Source organism: Acomys minous (genome assembly GCF_964271855.1).
Source record: "Acomys minous genome assembly, chromosome: 7".
In the NCBI taxonomy this organism is placed as follows: Eukaryota; Metazoa; Chordata; class Mammalia; order Rodentia; family Muridae; genus Acomys; species Acomys minous.
This window is the reverse complement of record NC_140488.1, coordinates 579,810-596,232: the sequence shown is the minus strand read 5'-3', so window position 1 is coordinate 596,232 and position 16,423 is coordinate 579,810. Positions and strand designations below refer to the sequence as shown.

At 40.7% G+C, this 16,423-nt stretch overlaps 2 protein-coding genes across 7 annotated transcripts in view; one reads left to right on the top strand and one right to left on the bottom strand.

Annotated features, from left to right (window-relative positions):
* The window catches only part of F8 (coagulation factor VIII), a 100,054-nt gene that overhangs the window by 16,952 nt on the left and 66,679 nt on the right, over positions 1-16,423 (bottom strand). For all 6 annotated transcript variants that reach the window (XM_084790935.1, XM_084790932.1, XM_084790931.1 and 3 more), the window contains 2 exons: positions 15,186-15,271; positions 7,906-8,061 (listed from right to left, as the gene is read on the bottom strand). In XM_084790935.1, the coding sequence (XP_084647061.1) occupies positions 7,906-8,061; positions 15,186-15,271 (242 nt within the window). The remainder of the gene's footprint in view (positions 1-7,905; positions 8,062-15,185; positions 15,272-16,423) is intronic.
* Positions 3,039-3,891, top strand: LOC311601467 (40-kDa huntingtin-associated protein-like; the record flags this gene model as incomplete). The annotated part of the gene is made up of 1 exon (XM_084788917.1): positions 3,039-3,891. A coding segment is annotated over one exon (501 nt), but the record flags the coding sequence as incomplete, so codon positions are not given.

The window sequence follows — 16,423 nt, the reverse complement described above, 5'->3', positions numbered from 1 at the left end:
TGGTTTTCTACCTTGGGTCCTTCATAAAAGTTGAGGAAGCCATAAGTACTTTGTAACTCCAGTTTATAGTGTCACCTGAGAGCAACCAGAAAGGCGGTGTTTGACTAGTTACGTCAGTAAACTGGTGAAATAAGGGATACTTAGTTATCATTTCACAGGAACAAGATTTAGCAGACATGTATGGACATCTTGGAATGGACATAGGAGGTTAAGAAACACTACAGAAGCACCAAACCAAGTATAGCTGTTTGATATTGGCCTGCTGCCTTTAGTCCTGGCTATACACTCAGAAGCAGACTATCCCACTCATGTGTACCTCTGACATTAACCCTATCTACCCAAGAGCTTTGGAAGGGAAATTTACATTGACACCCCTAGTAACATCTAGCTATGGTTTGGATGAATTTTTTCTTAAGGGTTCATGTGTTGGAGGACTGATAGTGAGTATGGTGATATTGAGGTGCTATGGTAGAGAGGATTAAAAGCTGGCTTGCTCAGTCTTAAATTATTCAAACTGACAAAGCAACAGTCTTAGCCTGAGCTACTCCATTTTGAGTGTAAGAACTAAGATGGTACCTCTGAACTCCACAGCCTCTTTAATCCTTAATATTTATTATTGTATGAAGTATTAATACATGATCTGAGAATTATTAGTACTTAACATTGAAACAAAAGAACCCACCAGGAGTGGTGGTGCTTACCTGTAATCCCAGCATTCGGGAGGCAGAGGCAGGTGGATTGCTGTGAGTTCAAAGTGAGCCTGGTGTACAAAGCGAGTCCAGGACAGCCAAGATAACAGAGAGAAAAACTAGGCGAGGACTCCAGTACACTGGATCTCTGCAGAATAAAGGCTCTTTGTTTTTGTATATGACTTCGGACTTCTGGTGGTTTCTGTGGCCCTTGCAATCTGGGCATATTAATATGCCTCCATTTACAGCCAAACCTGATCTTCGTAATAAGTTGGTAAAGGCTTCCATAGGGCCTTGCATTACCTTAGTAAGTGAGGTGAATTTTTCCCCCAGCAACTCCAACATATCCTAAGCTCTATAAAGCTGCAACACGACATTGTTCAATTATGACATCGTCAGATTGGATTTGTTTTTGTAGATCAGCATAAAGTCCTTCACCAAGCAGTTGGTCTTTAACATCATTTATCCCCCTTGCTATATTTTGTTGTTCTATTTTTGTGGCTTCATGCCTCTGTCATGATAACCATTGTAACTGCTAATCAGCTTCTAGCACAGCTGACACCAATCCCTTCCAGTCTTGGGGAATAAGTCTTCTCATCATAATTATCAGGCCTGTGTTGCACAAAGACTGGGAAGGCTAATGGCATCTGTAGCTCCATGCAACTCCTCACCTGGCTCAAGATCAGCTCTTTGGCCATGTACAACTTCCTATTCCTCCCCTCTGCCTGTTGCAGGCAGGTGCTCTGAACACTAGGCAGTGAAAGTGCTTGGAGCAGGGTGGGTCAGCCACAGCAGGGAACTCCTATTCTTTTTGACTTAAAAAATTATTTATTTACTTTACATCCTGGTTGTAAGCCCCATCCCTCCTCACCTCCCAGTCCCATCTTCCTTCCCCCTCCTCCCCCTCCTCTATTTCTCAGAAAAGGGAAGCCCCACTTCTAATCCACTCCAACTCATCTAGTCACATCAGGACTGACCACATCCTCTTACTCTGTGGCCTAGCAATGCAGTCTCACTATGGAGAAGTGATAAAAAATCAGGCAACAGAGTCCATGTCAGAGAAAGGCCCCACTCTCCTTACTAGAGGACCCACATGAAACCTGAGCTGCCCATAGGTTACATTTGTGTATGGGGCCTAGGTCGAGTCCATGCACGGTCTTTAGTTGGTGCTTCAGTCTCAGCAAGACCCTCTGGGCCCTAGTTAGTTGGCTCTGTTGGGCTTCTTGTGGAGCTCCTGTCACCTCCAGGTCCTATTCTTCTTTCCCCCACTTTTTTGCAAGACTCCCTACACAAAACACCCAAAGTTTGCTTGTGAGTCTCAGCATCTGTTTGAAGTGCTGTTGGGTGGATCCTCTCAGAGGACAACTGTGCTTGATGCCTGTCTGCAAGCATAGCTGAGTCAGGGGTTGGCTCTCTCCCATGGAGTAGATCCTGGGTTGGGCCAGGCACTGGTTGGACATTCTCTTTATCTCTGCTCTATCTGGTCTATCTTTATCCCTGTACATCTTGTAGGCAGGGTGGGTTTTGGGGTGTGTTGATGTTCCCCTCCCTCTACTAGGAGACTTGTCTAGTTAGAGGGTGTCCTGTTCAGTTTCATTTTTTTTTTTAAAAAAAATGTGTTTATTATGTATAGTGTTCTGCCTATGTGTACACCTGCACACCAGAAGAGGGCACCAGATCTCACTATAGATGGCTGTGAGCCGCCATGTGGTTGCAGGGAATTGAACTCAAGACCTTTGGAAGAGCAGCCAGTGCTCTTAACTTCTGAGCCATCTCTCCAGCCCTCTAGTTCAGTTTCTATGGCCCTTGCTACTAGGAGTCTCCACTAGAGTCCCTCTCATATCCTTCCCAGGAGCCTATCTTGACTAAGGTCTGCAGCTTGTCTCAGACATGCTCCTGCCCACAGTTCCTCTTTTCTCTGCAGGCCTTCTGTCCTCCTCCCCCCTCCCCCCCCCCGCTCCTCTTCCCACCCCCACCCCGGCTCTCCACAGGGGATCTCCCATTTAGTCACCTGGTCTGAACACTTATTTTCTAAATTTACCAGCAGCTTCAACCTTTACCCCTAAACTCTCTAGTTGCTCGGCCAACTCTGCATTTCTTTTCAAAAGGAGAGAATTGAGTGTCGGTTTTCATATTTTATCCACTTTTTGTTTTTTCAAACCCCTTCATATCCACTCATAACTTTTCTATTTGTTCAGTCATTTGTCCAACCTTTAAAAAAAACTGCTTACAGGAAGAAGATAAAGCAAAACCAGAAAGTTCCATCTAGGAGCAACAGAGGAGAGAGAGAACCAGCTGCCGCGGCCGGTCACTTTCAGCGCGCTGCGCAGCTGCACCTGCCCCTGATACCACCCGGTGCAGCACCCCGAGCTGCCGCCGCCGCCGCCGCCTTCAGGCCCCCAGCCCCCGCTGCTAGGACCGCAGCCGAGACCCACCTCCGCCGCGACCCTGCCCCTCCCGCTGCTCCCGGACCACGCCCCAGGCTCTGCCGCGCCCTCTCCTGGCACACTGGGCGCCTTCGCGGACGTCCTTGTCCGGTGCGAGGTGTCCCGGGTGCTGCTGCTGCTGCTCCTGCAACCGCCGCCGGCCAAACTGCTCCCGGAGCACGCCCAGACCCTAGAGAAGTACTCCTGGGAGGCCTTCGACGGTCACGGCCAGGACAGCGGCGGCCAGCTTCCGGAGGAGCTGTTTCTGCTGTTGCAGTCCCTGGTCATGGCTGCCCACGAAAAGGACACGGAAGGCATCAAGAAGCTGCAGGTGGAGATGTGGCCGCTGCTGAGTGCTGAGCAGAACCACCTCCTCCACCTGGTTATGCAGGAAACCATCTCCCCCTCGGGACAGGGGGTCTGATAAGCCACCTGACCCGAACAGAACAGCCTTCCCTCCTGGTAACAGCTTGTTTAATCTTTGGGGACGGGTGATGAAAGATGTGACCTTGCTTCTGTTTTGTTTGTTTTGTTTTTCCTTTCTGTTCCTACCATGGCAGTTTGGCGGGCCGTGCCTAGCTTCTTACTTAAAATAGTGCCCTCCAGGTCCCTCCATATTGCCTCGGACGACGTAACTTTATCTTCAAGGCTGAACGAGAGACAACACTGTGTAACAATCGGCTCTGTTTATGCCCTGGCCAGTGGCTGCATACTGTGTGTTGGTTCAGCTTCCTGGCTGCTCTAGGGATAGCTGCAATAAACGCGGGAGGACAGATGTTCCTTTGGCGTATTGGTTTCCTTTCGTGTTATTCCTGGTGGGATTTGGCATCACCAAGAAGCATTCAGAACAGATGAGAAATGTGTCTCGAAGCCAGGCATGGTGGTGCATGCCTTTAATCCCAGCACTCGAGGCAGAGGCAGGATCACTGTGCATTCCAGGACAGCCTGGTGTATAGTCCAGGACATCCAGGGATACACAGAGAAACCGTCTCGAAAACAAACAAACAAACAAACAAACCAAGATCGCTGTGAGTTTGAGGCCAGCCTGGTCTACAAAGCGAGTCCAGGACAGCCAAGGCTACAAAGAGAAATTCTGTCTCGAAAAACAAAAATAAATAAATAAACAAAAATAAAACCAAAACCCAAACAAACAAAAAACAAAAACAACCCCCCTACCAAAACAAAAACCCAAAACCAAACCAAAATTTTTAAAAAAATTAAAAAAAGAAAAAAGAAAAAGAAAACCTAAAATAAATGGATGGATTTCTTGATATATGACCTATCAAAGTTAAATCAAGATGAAGTATGCAATATTTATTTATTTATTTATTTATTGGGTTTTTGAGACAGGGTTTCTCTGTGTAGCCCTGGCTGTCCTGGACTCACTTTATAGACCAGGCTGGCCTTGAACTCACAGAGATCTGCCTGCCTCTGCCTCCCTAGTGCTTGGATTAAAGGCATGCACCACCATGCCTGTCGAAGTATGCAATTTACACAGATCCATAACCTTAGTGAAATAAAAGCAGTCAGTAAAACTCTCCCTCCCCCGACCCCCCAAAACCAACAAAGCCCAAGCCAGATGGATTCAGTGCAGAATTCTGGTAAATCTTTAAAGAATAATTAACGCCAGTCAAATTTATTCTGCAAAATAGAAACTGAAGGAACATTTCCTTATTAATTGTATGATGTCAGTATTACCTTGATCCCAAAAATTACACAAAGACTCCACCAAAAGGAAAATTTTAGAACAATATCCCTTATGAACAGAGATGCAGAAATTCTCAATTAAAATACTTGCAAACAGTAGCCTGGCATGGTGGCACACACATTTAATCCCAGCACTTGGGGAGGCAGAAGTGGGTGGATCTCTGTGATTTCAAGGCCATCCTGGTCTACAAAGTGAGTCCAGGACAGCCAGGGCTACACAGAGAAATTTGTCTCAAAAAACCAAAAACCAAAAGAAAACCCACTCAAAATTTGGAAAAGAATTCAAGAACACAACACAAAGATTATTCACCATGAAAAAGTAAGCTTCATCCAATAGATGCAGGGATGGCTTAACATACACAAATCAATAAACACAATCCATGACATAAGTAGACTGAAAGGCAAAAACTATATGATCATCTCATTAGATGCATAAAACACCTTTGATGAAATCCAGTATCTCTTCATGATAAAAGTACTTGACACAATAAAGGCAATTTAGAGCAAGCTCACACAGTTAACCTCAACCTAAATGGAAAAACCTCAAAGCATTTCCACTCAAATCAGGAACAAGACAAGGTTTACCATTCATTCCATACCTACTTAAAGTCTTAGCTAGATCGATAAGACAAATGAAGGAGATCAAGAGAATGCAAATAGGAAAGGAAGAAGTCAAAATATCTTTATTTGCAGATCGTATGAAAGGCCTATACATGAAAGACCTTAATGGTTCTATCAAGAAACTTCTACTTCTAATAAACACTTTCCACAAAGTAGAAGGATACAAAATTAACACACAATAATCAGTAGTCTTCCTGTATACAAATTACAAACATACTGAGAAAGAAATTAAGGAAACAGTATTTTTTACAATACCCCCCCCACAAACATCAAGGAATAATTCTAACTAAGGAAGTAAAAAACGTGTACAATAAAAGCATTAGGACACTGAAGAAATAAACTGAAGTCACCAGAAGATGGAAAGATCTCCCACGCTAGAGGGTCAGTAGGATAAATATTATGAACATGGCCACCTTACCAAAAGCAACCTACAGATTAAATGCAATCCTTATCAAAATTCTAACATATGAGCAGGAGAGATGGCTCAGAGGTTAAGAGCACTGGCTGCTCTTCCAGAGGTCCTGAGTTCAATTCCCAGCAACCACATGGTGGCTTACAACCATCTATAATGTGATCTGATGCCCTCTTCTGGTGTGCAAGAAGACAGTGTACTCATATACATAAAATAAATAAATAAATAAATCCTCAAAATTTTAACACAATTCTTCACAGAAATTGAAAAAAAATCTTTAACTTCATATGAAAACAAACAAACACCTCAGGATAGCTAAAACAATTCTGAATAATAAAAGAACTGCTGGAAGCCAGGTGTGGTGACTCACGCCTTAAATCCAGCACTTGGGAGGCAGAGGAAGGTGGATCTTTGTGAGTTCAAGGCCAGCCTGGTCTACAAGTGAGTCCAGGACAGCCAACGGTACAAAGAGAAACCCTGTCTTGAAAAACAAAAAACAAAAAACAAAACCCCAAAACAACAAAACAACAACAACAACAAAGAACTGCTGGAGAAATCCCCATGCCAGATTTCAAGTTGTATTATATATCTATAATAATAAAAGCATCATGGTATTGACATAAAAACAGACATGTTAATCAATGAAATAAAATTGAAAGCTGGCCATGGTGGCACACGCCTTTAATCCCAGCACTCGGGAGGCAGAGGCAGGTGGGTCACTGTGAGTTCGAGGCCAGCCTGGTCTACAAAGCACAGGCAGGTTACACAGAGAAACCCTGTCTTGAAAAACCAAAAAAAAAAAAAAAAAAAAAGAAAAGATAGGAAATAAAATTAAAGGCCTAGACATAATTCCATACATCTACGGACACCTGATTTTTGACAGAGAGATCAATAAATATACACTGGAGAACAGATAGCATCTTCAACAAATGGTGTTGGTCAAACTGGATGGCTGAATATAGAAACATGAGAATAGAAGATTCATATCACCCTGCATATAACCCAGGTCCAAATGGATCACTAACCTCAACATAAAGGCCGGATACCTTGAATATGATAGAAGAAAATGTGGGGTATAAGCTTGACCTCATTGGCACAGGAAAGGCCTTTCTGAATAGGATATCAATAGCATAGGCAATAAGACCAACAATTAATATATGGAACTTCATAAAGTGGAGAGCATCAGGAAAGCAGCAGCCTACAGAAAGAAGCCTACAAAATTGGCAACGTTTTTTATTTTTGTTGTTTTGTTTTACCAATTATACACTTGATAGAGGGTTAGTATCTGAACTATATAAATAAACTGAACATCAAGAAAACAAATAACCCATTAAAATGGGGTACAGAACTGAGTACAGTTCATTAAACATGAAACTCAAATGACTGAAAAAACACTTATAATGGTCAACATCTTTAGCTATCAAGAAAACACAAATTAAAACTACTTTGAGATTTTATCTTACACCAGTCAGAATGACCAAGATCAATAAAGCAACTAGCACATACTAGTGAGATGTGGGGAAAGGGGAGTACTTATTCATTGCTAATGGGAGTGAAAATTGGTACAGCCACTATGGAAATCAGTATAGAGTTCCCTCAAAAAGCTGAAAATCGATCGATCTCAAGATTCAGCTATATCACTCTTGGGACTATACCCAAAGAATTCTACATTTTACTACAGAGACGCTTGCACATCCATGTTCATAGGTCCTCTACTTATAATAGCCAGTACTTGGGAGGCAGAGGCAGGCAGATCGCTGTGAGTTCGAGACCAGCCTGGTCTACAAAGTGAGTTCCAGGACAGCCAGGGCTGTTATACAGAGAAACCCTGTCTCAAAAAACAAAATAAAAATCACATTCTCATAATATGACATGTCTGCATTTCTATCATCTATGAAAATATTAAATTTCTACTTTTTTGTTTGTATGTCCATAAACATTCATATTTACATATAGGAAGAAAATTCATTTTTGAAGGTTTTAGGTTGTACCATATGTCAAAAGTTCTTCAAAGTTACCATGCACTTGTAAGAAAGACCCGTCTACATACCATTAATGTTCCAGTGGAATTTCCTCGATAACTCAGCCACTTCTTCCCATCAAAACTATACATGATGATAAACTGAGAGATGTAAAGGCTGGAAAATTTCTGACGGGCACCCTGAGTCTTGATGCCATGAATAATCATTGGTGTCAATAGATCTACCTGCCAATTAAAACAACAACTTGTTTTAATCCATTTTCAAAACTACATAGTACACTCTGAAAATTATTATTATTTTTTGTTATTAATTATCCACTTAGGAAATTTTTTTTTTGGTTTTTTGAGACAGGGTTTCTTTGTGTAGTCTTGGCTGTCCTGAACTCACTTTGTAGACCAGGCTGGCCTTGAACTCACAGTGATCCACCTGCTTCTGCCTCTCGAGTGCTGGGATTAAAAACGTGTGCCACCACGCCCAGCGAAAAATTCTATTGCTAAAACTACCTTGCATGTTCAGGGAAAGCAGTCACTAAGTTGAAATGTGAACATGTATGTATGTATGTAAAGCCATGAAACATATGGTAGGAATGGGTAGGAAAGATATTTATTGAATTATTTATCTGCTTCCTGGCAAACCAGGTCACTTTCAAGTCATTGAGTCATTTCCTCTTCACACACATCCATGGGGCTGCACATATGAACCAGAATGGCCTAATGCTTTACCCATACTTCTGCATCAGTGAAAACTAATTTGTTCCCCTTCATAGACTAGGCCTATCTCTATAATGCTATCAGGAATAAAATAACACACCTCAAAAAATATACCACACTTCTTTCAAATATTAATTCTAAAAGCATTTTTCTTGCTTAGTCTTCCCTGACTTGGACAAATTTAATACTGCCTTATTTGTGCTTCCACTTCGTGTTATATATAATAACTTCATCCTAGCAAATTATTGCACTATATTATAAAGATTGCTTTGTTTGTCTTCCTCTCTTATTGGACTGAGATCCTTAAGGCAGTGAACCTATTTGAATTGCCTAAGCTCTTTATGTCTCTGTTTATATGTAAAGAGAAGATAATGTTATCTCAATGGATTAAAGAAGTAATATACGTAATATAATGACTCTAGTAACTAATACATAGTAAGCAACACATACATATATTCCCTCTATCCCTGGTATCCAAAATGGTAGTATGTATAATGCTGATGCTTCGAGAATGCTTTGGAATGAATGAGTTAATAATGACAGAGTGGTAGGAAATGATAAATTCCTAAAGAACGAGAACTGAGTGATCAATAGAACAATGAGCCACAATTTATCACAAGAGGTGTAGGTTAATAGCTTAGTAAGATAGTCAGAGTTAACATTCTCACAGGTGGTCTGAATAAGAATGGCCTCAAGCCAGGTGTGGTGATTGCACAGCTGTAATCCCAGCACTCGGGAGGCAGAGGCAGGCAGAGGCAGGTGGATCTCTGTGAGTTCGAGGCCAGCCTGGTCTACAAAGTGAGTCCAGGACAGCCAAGGCTACACAGAGAGACCCTGCCTCAAAAAACCAAAAAAAAAAAAATGGCCTCAACAGACTCATATAATTAAATGCTTACTCATCAGGGAGTAGCACTATTAGGGTGTGTGGCTTTGTTGGAGTAGATATGGCCTTGTTGGAGGACAGGTGTCACTGTGGGGGTGGGCTTTGGGGTTTCAAAAGCTCAACCCAGTCCCAGGGGTCTTGTTCTCCCTGCTGCCTGTGAATGTAGAACTTTCTTTCTTTCTTTTTGGATGCAGAACTTTTAGCTACCTCTCCACCACCATGCCTATCTGTGTGCTGCCATGATCATAATGCATTAAACCTCTGAAACTATAAGCAAGCCCACATTAAATGTTTCCTTTATAAGAGTTGCACTGGTCATGTTATCTCTTCATAGCAATAGAACACTGACTAAGACTTTTTGTTTAATGACTATTTCCTTGAATTGTGTGTAAGTAACATTCATAATTTGTTTTATTTTTTTTTAAGATTGATGTATTTATGTTTACAGTGTTCCACCTGCATGCATGCCAGAAGAGGGTACCAGACATCACTGTAGATGGTTATGAGACACCATGTGGTTTCTGGGAATTGAACTCAGGACTTTTGGAAGAGCAGCCAGTGCTCTTAACCATCTCTCCAGCCCTGTGGCACACACCTTTAATCTCGGCACTCAGAGAGGCAGAGGCAGGCAGATCTCTGTGAGTTCGAGGCCAGCCTGGTCTACAGAATGAGTTCCAGGGTAGCCAAGGCTACACAGAGAAACCCTGTCTTGAAAAAATATATATACATATATTTATTTCTGGCATTGTTTTAGGTATAGTAGTAATTAGTTTGGAGAACAATGAAGGAGGACAGCAGGACATACTGTCCCATTCTTTAAATGATAAAATCACTGCCTTCTAGATTAGTATTTCTGATTGAAGACACTATTTTTCTTCTATGTACTATGGTATAACCAAATAAAAACATCACATTCAAGAACTATCATTTTTCCTAAATTGGTTTGTACTACTTCCTTATGTAGAGTATGAGAGGCTTTTGTTTGTTTACCACTTGTTAATGTTCCCTTTAGTGAGTCTAATAAATTCTTGCCAGCCTACCTACATTATATGACTGATGGATGCTTGGTTTATCTACTTCCTATTTCTGCTATATCTCTTTTTTAGCTGTAACTGATACCTTTTATATTTTTAACAATTTAACAATTAAAAAAGTAAACAACTTTACCTATGTATGATGCCAGGTATTTCAGTGTGACTATAATAATATAGTCTCTACTAGGAAGTGAACAAGGTGGTAATAAGTTTCACAGTGTACTATGTTAGCTTTTAGGCAACAAACATTGTGAACATGACAGATACTTAGCTCCAAGGGGGGCTGACAATTACCTGCTGCTGATTGTTCAGTACTGATTGCCTGGTGCTTTTCAAGCCAGTTCAGTTCAATACTTGCATATCAGACTGTTTTACACATTTTAGGTTTTGTCAGCTTAACAGAGGCCTATCTGAACACTCCTTGTTAATATATCCCTCAACTCCCACTTTATCTGTTCTAAGTAGAACAGATGACACCAACTCCTTTAAGATACAGAATACTTATCTTAAGAAAGATTGAACAGTAATAGAATTAAGGAGATTTGTAATGGTTTTAATTAACACACTAACCATTGAGAAATGACTATAAAGCTAAAGTGGGTACTGTGCACATCATATAGTATAGTGGTGTTCTTGTACCCTAATGTGATTTGGAATGCTCTGTAACATCTCTGTGTTTTAATACTCTTAATTGGCATGATGTTCCTTGTAGCATCTAGCTCATAAGATTGTGGTGTTAAGGATTTACTAGCTTGGTTTGTATTGAGCACATACTAAAGAAGTCTTTCTCAATATTTTGATCATGACTTTGCTAAAGCAATAAAAAAAGTCACATATCTATTCAGTAACTGATGTGAAACTGAGAAGAAAAGGAGATACTTTGGAACACAGAAGGTTGGCAAGCTGAAGCAATAGGCCAGATCTAGTAAACAGAAACTTAAAAGAACATGTTATTCAGAGTTCACTATTTCCTTTTTGTAGCTCTAAAAGGGACTATTCTTTGTGTTTGGGCAGAGAGGCTAAGTTAGCATTTTCAAGCTGTCCTCAGCTGCCATGTGTCAGGGTAAAAGACCCTCACCCAAAAAGATATCACTTGTCTTCCTGTGAAGGAGTCATGGGGCTGATTGATTATGGGCTAAGTAATATTATTTTTCATATGTTTAGTTAAATAAAATGTCCTATTAAGATGAAATTTATGGGCCAACTACAAGGATCATTGAGTAATGTGCTTGCTGTGCAGGCATGAGAATCTGACTTTGGATCCTCTGTACCCATATAAAACCCAGACATAGAAACTAAAGTAGCCACTATGGAAACCAATGTGGCAGCTCCTCAAAAAGATAGAAATCAAACTACTAGAACTATCACATGATCCAGTTACACCACTCTTGGGCATATATAAAAACCCCTCCATTTTATACTATAGAGATGCCTACTGTTCATCCATATTCATTGGTACTCTACTCACAATAGCCAGGAAATGGAAATGGCCCAGATATCCATCAGCTGATAAATGGATAAAGAAAATGTGGTACATTTACACAATGAAAATATTACTTAGCTATTACAAAAAGTGAAATTATGACATACTGAAACAAACGGATAGAACTGGAAACAGTCATTCTAAGAGAGGTAACCTAGACCAGACAGAAAAACAAATGTTACTTGCTTTCTCTTATTTATGAATGTTATCTTTGAATCTTCAAAAATATGTGTTCCATCTGGAATAGTCATAGAAGTTCAGAAATTACTTAGGGACTATGGAAGGCATCTTTCACAGGATGGAAGATAGAATACACTGGTAAAGGGGTTAAAAGAGAATTAGGTAGGCTTAAATTTGGGTTGGGGTGGGAAGGATCAGGAGAAGAGGGTAAATAATATTAAAGGCCTTTTGAAAAAGTCATATGAAAACATACTGCTATGGTTTGCATAAGAATGGTCCCCATAGGCTCATATATTTGAATGATTGGTTATTAGGGAATAGAATTACATGAGAGTGATTAGGAGGTGTGGCTTTGTTGGAGTAGATGCGGCCTTGTTAGAGAAAGTGTGCCACTGGGGCAGGGGTATGGTTTTAGGTTTCAAAAGCACAAGCCAGGCCCAGTGTCAATCTCTTCCTGTTGATTAAGGATCCAGACATAGAACTCTCAGCTACTTCTCCAGCACCATGTCTCCCTGCATGCCCAGATGCTCCTCACCATGATGACAATGGACTGAACCTTTGAATTATAAGCCAGGCCCAATGAAATATTTTCCTTTATAAGAGTTGCTGTGATCATAATGACTCTTCACAGCATTAGAACACTGACTAAGACAGAAGCTGACACCAGGAGTGGAGCATTGCTGCACCAACAGGCCTGACCATGCTGCTTGTGGTGGTATGTGAATTTTGGATTAAGAAAGCAATTGAGCCATCTGTCCAGCTGGCTCAGAGGCTGGGATCACTGGCTGCTCTTCCAGAGGTCTTGAGTACAATTTCTAGCAACCACAAGGTGGTTCATAATGATCTATAGTGAGACCTGGTGCCCTCTTCTGGCATGCATACACATATGTAGGCAGAATACTGTATAAATAATAAATAAATAAATCTTTAAAAAAGAAGCAATTGAACACTGTAAGTGGGGCTTAATGGGTCATACTAGTAGGAGTATGGATGACAGTGGTGCTGAGAACAATGTAGATTATGACAGCTTTGCTCAAGAGGTTTCAGAAGAAAATATTAGTAAGTGGCCTACAGATCATTCTTGTAAACAATGTGGCTGTTTTTTGCCCTTGTCCAAAAATTCTGCCTGAGGCTAAATTGAAGTGTTTTGGATTAATGTCATTGGCAGAGGAGATTTCAAGACATCCTGGTATTAATTTGGTCATGTAGTTATTATTGGTCTCTCCTATGCACATTTATAACAAGCTGAGCAAGGAAAAATACAAAATGTACTGCTTAAGGAGAAAAGTGTAACCAGGAAGTGTAATGGAGCTGAGCTAAATCCAGTGCTTGAGGAGATAAAAAATTTAAAGAAAAGCCTAAGGCTAAATGGAATAAAGGGAATGGTAGCCTCAGGGAAAGACCTCACCCAGTTAAGCTTCCAACTTTCAAAAATGAGTTAAAGAAAAGCTTAAGATGTGAAGGAAACCATTGAAAACAAAAAGCTGGTGAAGATGTAATTGAAAGAGGGGCTGAAGTTCCAGCTGTAGAAAGAATTTGGCAGCTTTGGCCATATGGCTTTAGAGTCACAGATACAAGCAAGGACTTATGACATCTCCCTCTGAGGCTAAGGAAAACTGCTGAGGCCAGGCCTGTGTCCCTGCATGGAGGCTCAGAGAAGCTGTGACAGTGAAGCTTGGATTTCAGTGAAGTCCCCAAGACGTTGTAGATGTCAGAGTAGTGAGATATCTGCCAAGGAGAGGTGCACAATGGGTACAGAACCAGCCCAAGAGAGAGAAATATGTTGTAGTCGACAAAGATGAAAGGAGTTGGAGATGTTTGAAGGCTAGATTTATGTGAACTCGACACAAGCTAAAGTCATCTGAGAGGAAGAAACCTCAAATTAAAAAAAAAAGCCTCAATAAGATCAGGCTATACACAAATCTGTAGGGCATTTCTATAAATAGTGATTGACGTGGGAGGGCCCAGCTCATTGTGAGTGGTGCTATCCCTGGGCTGGTGGTCCTGTGTTCTATAAGAAAGCAGCCTGGGGGCTGGAGAGGTAGCTCAGAGGTTAAGAGCATTGTCTGCTCTTCCAGAGGTACTGAGTTCAATTCCAAGCAACCACATGTGGCTCACAACCATCCATAATGAGATCTGGTGCCCTCTTGTAGCATGAGGGCAGAGTACTACATAAATAATAAATACATTTAAAAAAAGCAGGCTGAGGCAGCCATATTTAGCAAGCCAATAAGAAACATCCCTCCAAGGCCTCTGCATCAGCTCCTGTCTCCAGATTTCTGGCCTGAGCCCTTGTTCTGACTTCCTTAGATGATGAACAGTATATGGAAGTATAGGCAAATAAAATCTGTCCTCCCTACGTTACTTTGGTCATGGTGTTTCATCACAGCAATAGTAACCCTAAGACAAGATTCAAAATCGTTTGTCATCAGACATGGAGACGTAGAATTTGGAGTTTGTCCTACTGGTGTTAGGTCTTGCTTTGGTCCTGCATTTCTTCACTATGCTGTCTTTCTTCCTGTTTGGAATGGTGATGTATATTCTGTGTCACTGTATGTTAGAAGTGTATGATCTGCTTTTTTATTTTGATTTTACAGGGGTTACTCTTAAGATATTGCTTTGAGGGGGCTGGAGAGATGGCTCAGAGATTAAGAGCACTGTCTACTTTTCCCGAAGGTCCTGAGTTCAATTCCCAGCAACCACATGGTGCTCACAGCCATCTATAATGAGATCTGATGCCTTCTTCTGGTGTACAGGTAGAACACTGTATATATAATAAATAAATGAATTTAAAAAAAGATCTTGCCTTGAGTCTCAGAAAAGACTTTGGATTTTGGACTTTTATGAGTGTCGAAACTGTTATAGACTATGGGGAGAGTATTAAACCCAGTGCAGTAGAAACTTCCTGGAAGCTATTTAGATGATCCTAGCTTACCACATTGGACTACAGTTTGCTTATGTGTTAACCGATGCTCTGTGGGAATGACTGCAGAATGAAAGGGCATGAATAATGTTTTGAACTTGCTGAATGCTGATATATTTCTCAGAATTTTCTGACCTTGATCCAAGAAAAGGGCTCCTTGGTACTCCAGGCATTGATTGATCCTGAATGATGAAGTCTTGCCAGGTTTGGGGTCCATTGTCCTTTGTCCAAGAAAGAAGAGGGGAATTATATTACATTATATATTCAATTAGATTTATCTTTAAAAACTTGGCAACAGCAGCATTATTTAGAGAAAGGTTAATCCTAGTTGCAGAAGAAATAAAGAAAAGCACAAAAGCTTTGTAGTATGACAGTATTGATTACTGTAGGAAGGATTTGCTTTTTGATGTTGTATATCCCATGTTCTCTTTTCTTTTGGAGGGAGGCAGTACTAGGGAATGAACCAGGGGCCTTGCATGTGCTAAGCAAGTGTTCTACCACTAAGCTATCTATGCAATATACAAGTAGCACTATAATGTTTCTTTATCATATAATATCTTTTTATTGTAGAAAAGCTAACAAATTAAAAATAGTAAAAATAAATAAAAAACATAGTCTTTCTATCCAGAAACTAATTAAATAATACTCAAACCTCTTTTCCAAGGGAGAATTTTCTCCTTTAAAGTAGAAGTTGGCAAACCTGTATGGCAAAGGCTAGGTAGCAAGTGCTTTAAGAATGGCAGGTTATATGGTCTCTGTTGTAACTACATAACTTCCACTGTATGTAAATGAATGGGTGTGAGTGTGTTCCACTATATGCCTTTACTGTGGACATTTCAACTTGAATTTTATAATTTTCATATGTCATGAAACATTTCGTTCTTTCTTTTTTTAGTCATTTAAAATGGAAAAGATGGGCCAGAGAGATGCCTCAATGGGTAAAGATGCTTCAGTTTGATCTACATAGCAAGACAGAAAGAGTCCTTCCTGTAGGTTGTCTTCTGACTACTTACTATATGTGCATACAGACACATGCCCCCCTAAGTAAGTATAATAAAAATTTACCCAACATAATACTTTTATTGATTATTTTTGAATTTCATAGAATGCACCCTGATCACACTCACTTTCCAGTTCTCCCAGGTCCTCCCCACGACCACCATTCTGATTTCCCCCAAGAAAAAGAAAAAAGAATGAAAGAAACCAAATCTAATTTGTGTTGCCCATATACTCACTGGAGCATGGTCAAACTCCCAGTGGCCAAGACCTTAAGGAAAACTGAATCCTTCCCCACCCACACCCTCCAACTATTTGGGAAGAGATACCAGACTGGAAGAGTGAGAAAAAGAGTATGAAAGGGTAATAGGGGACAA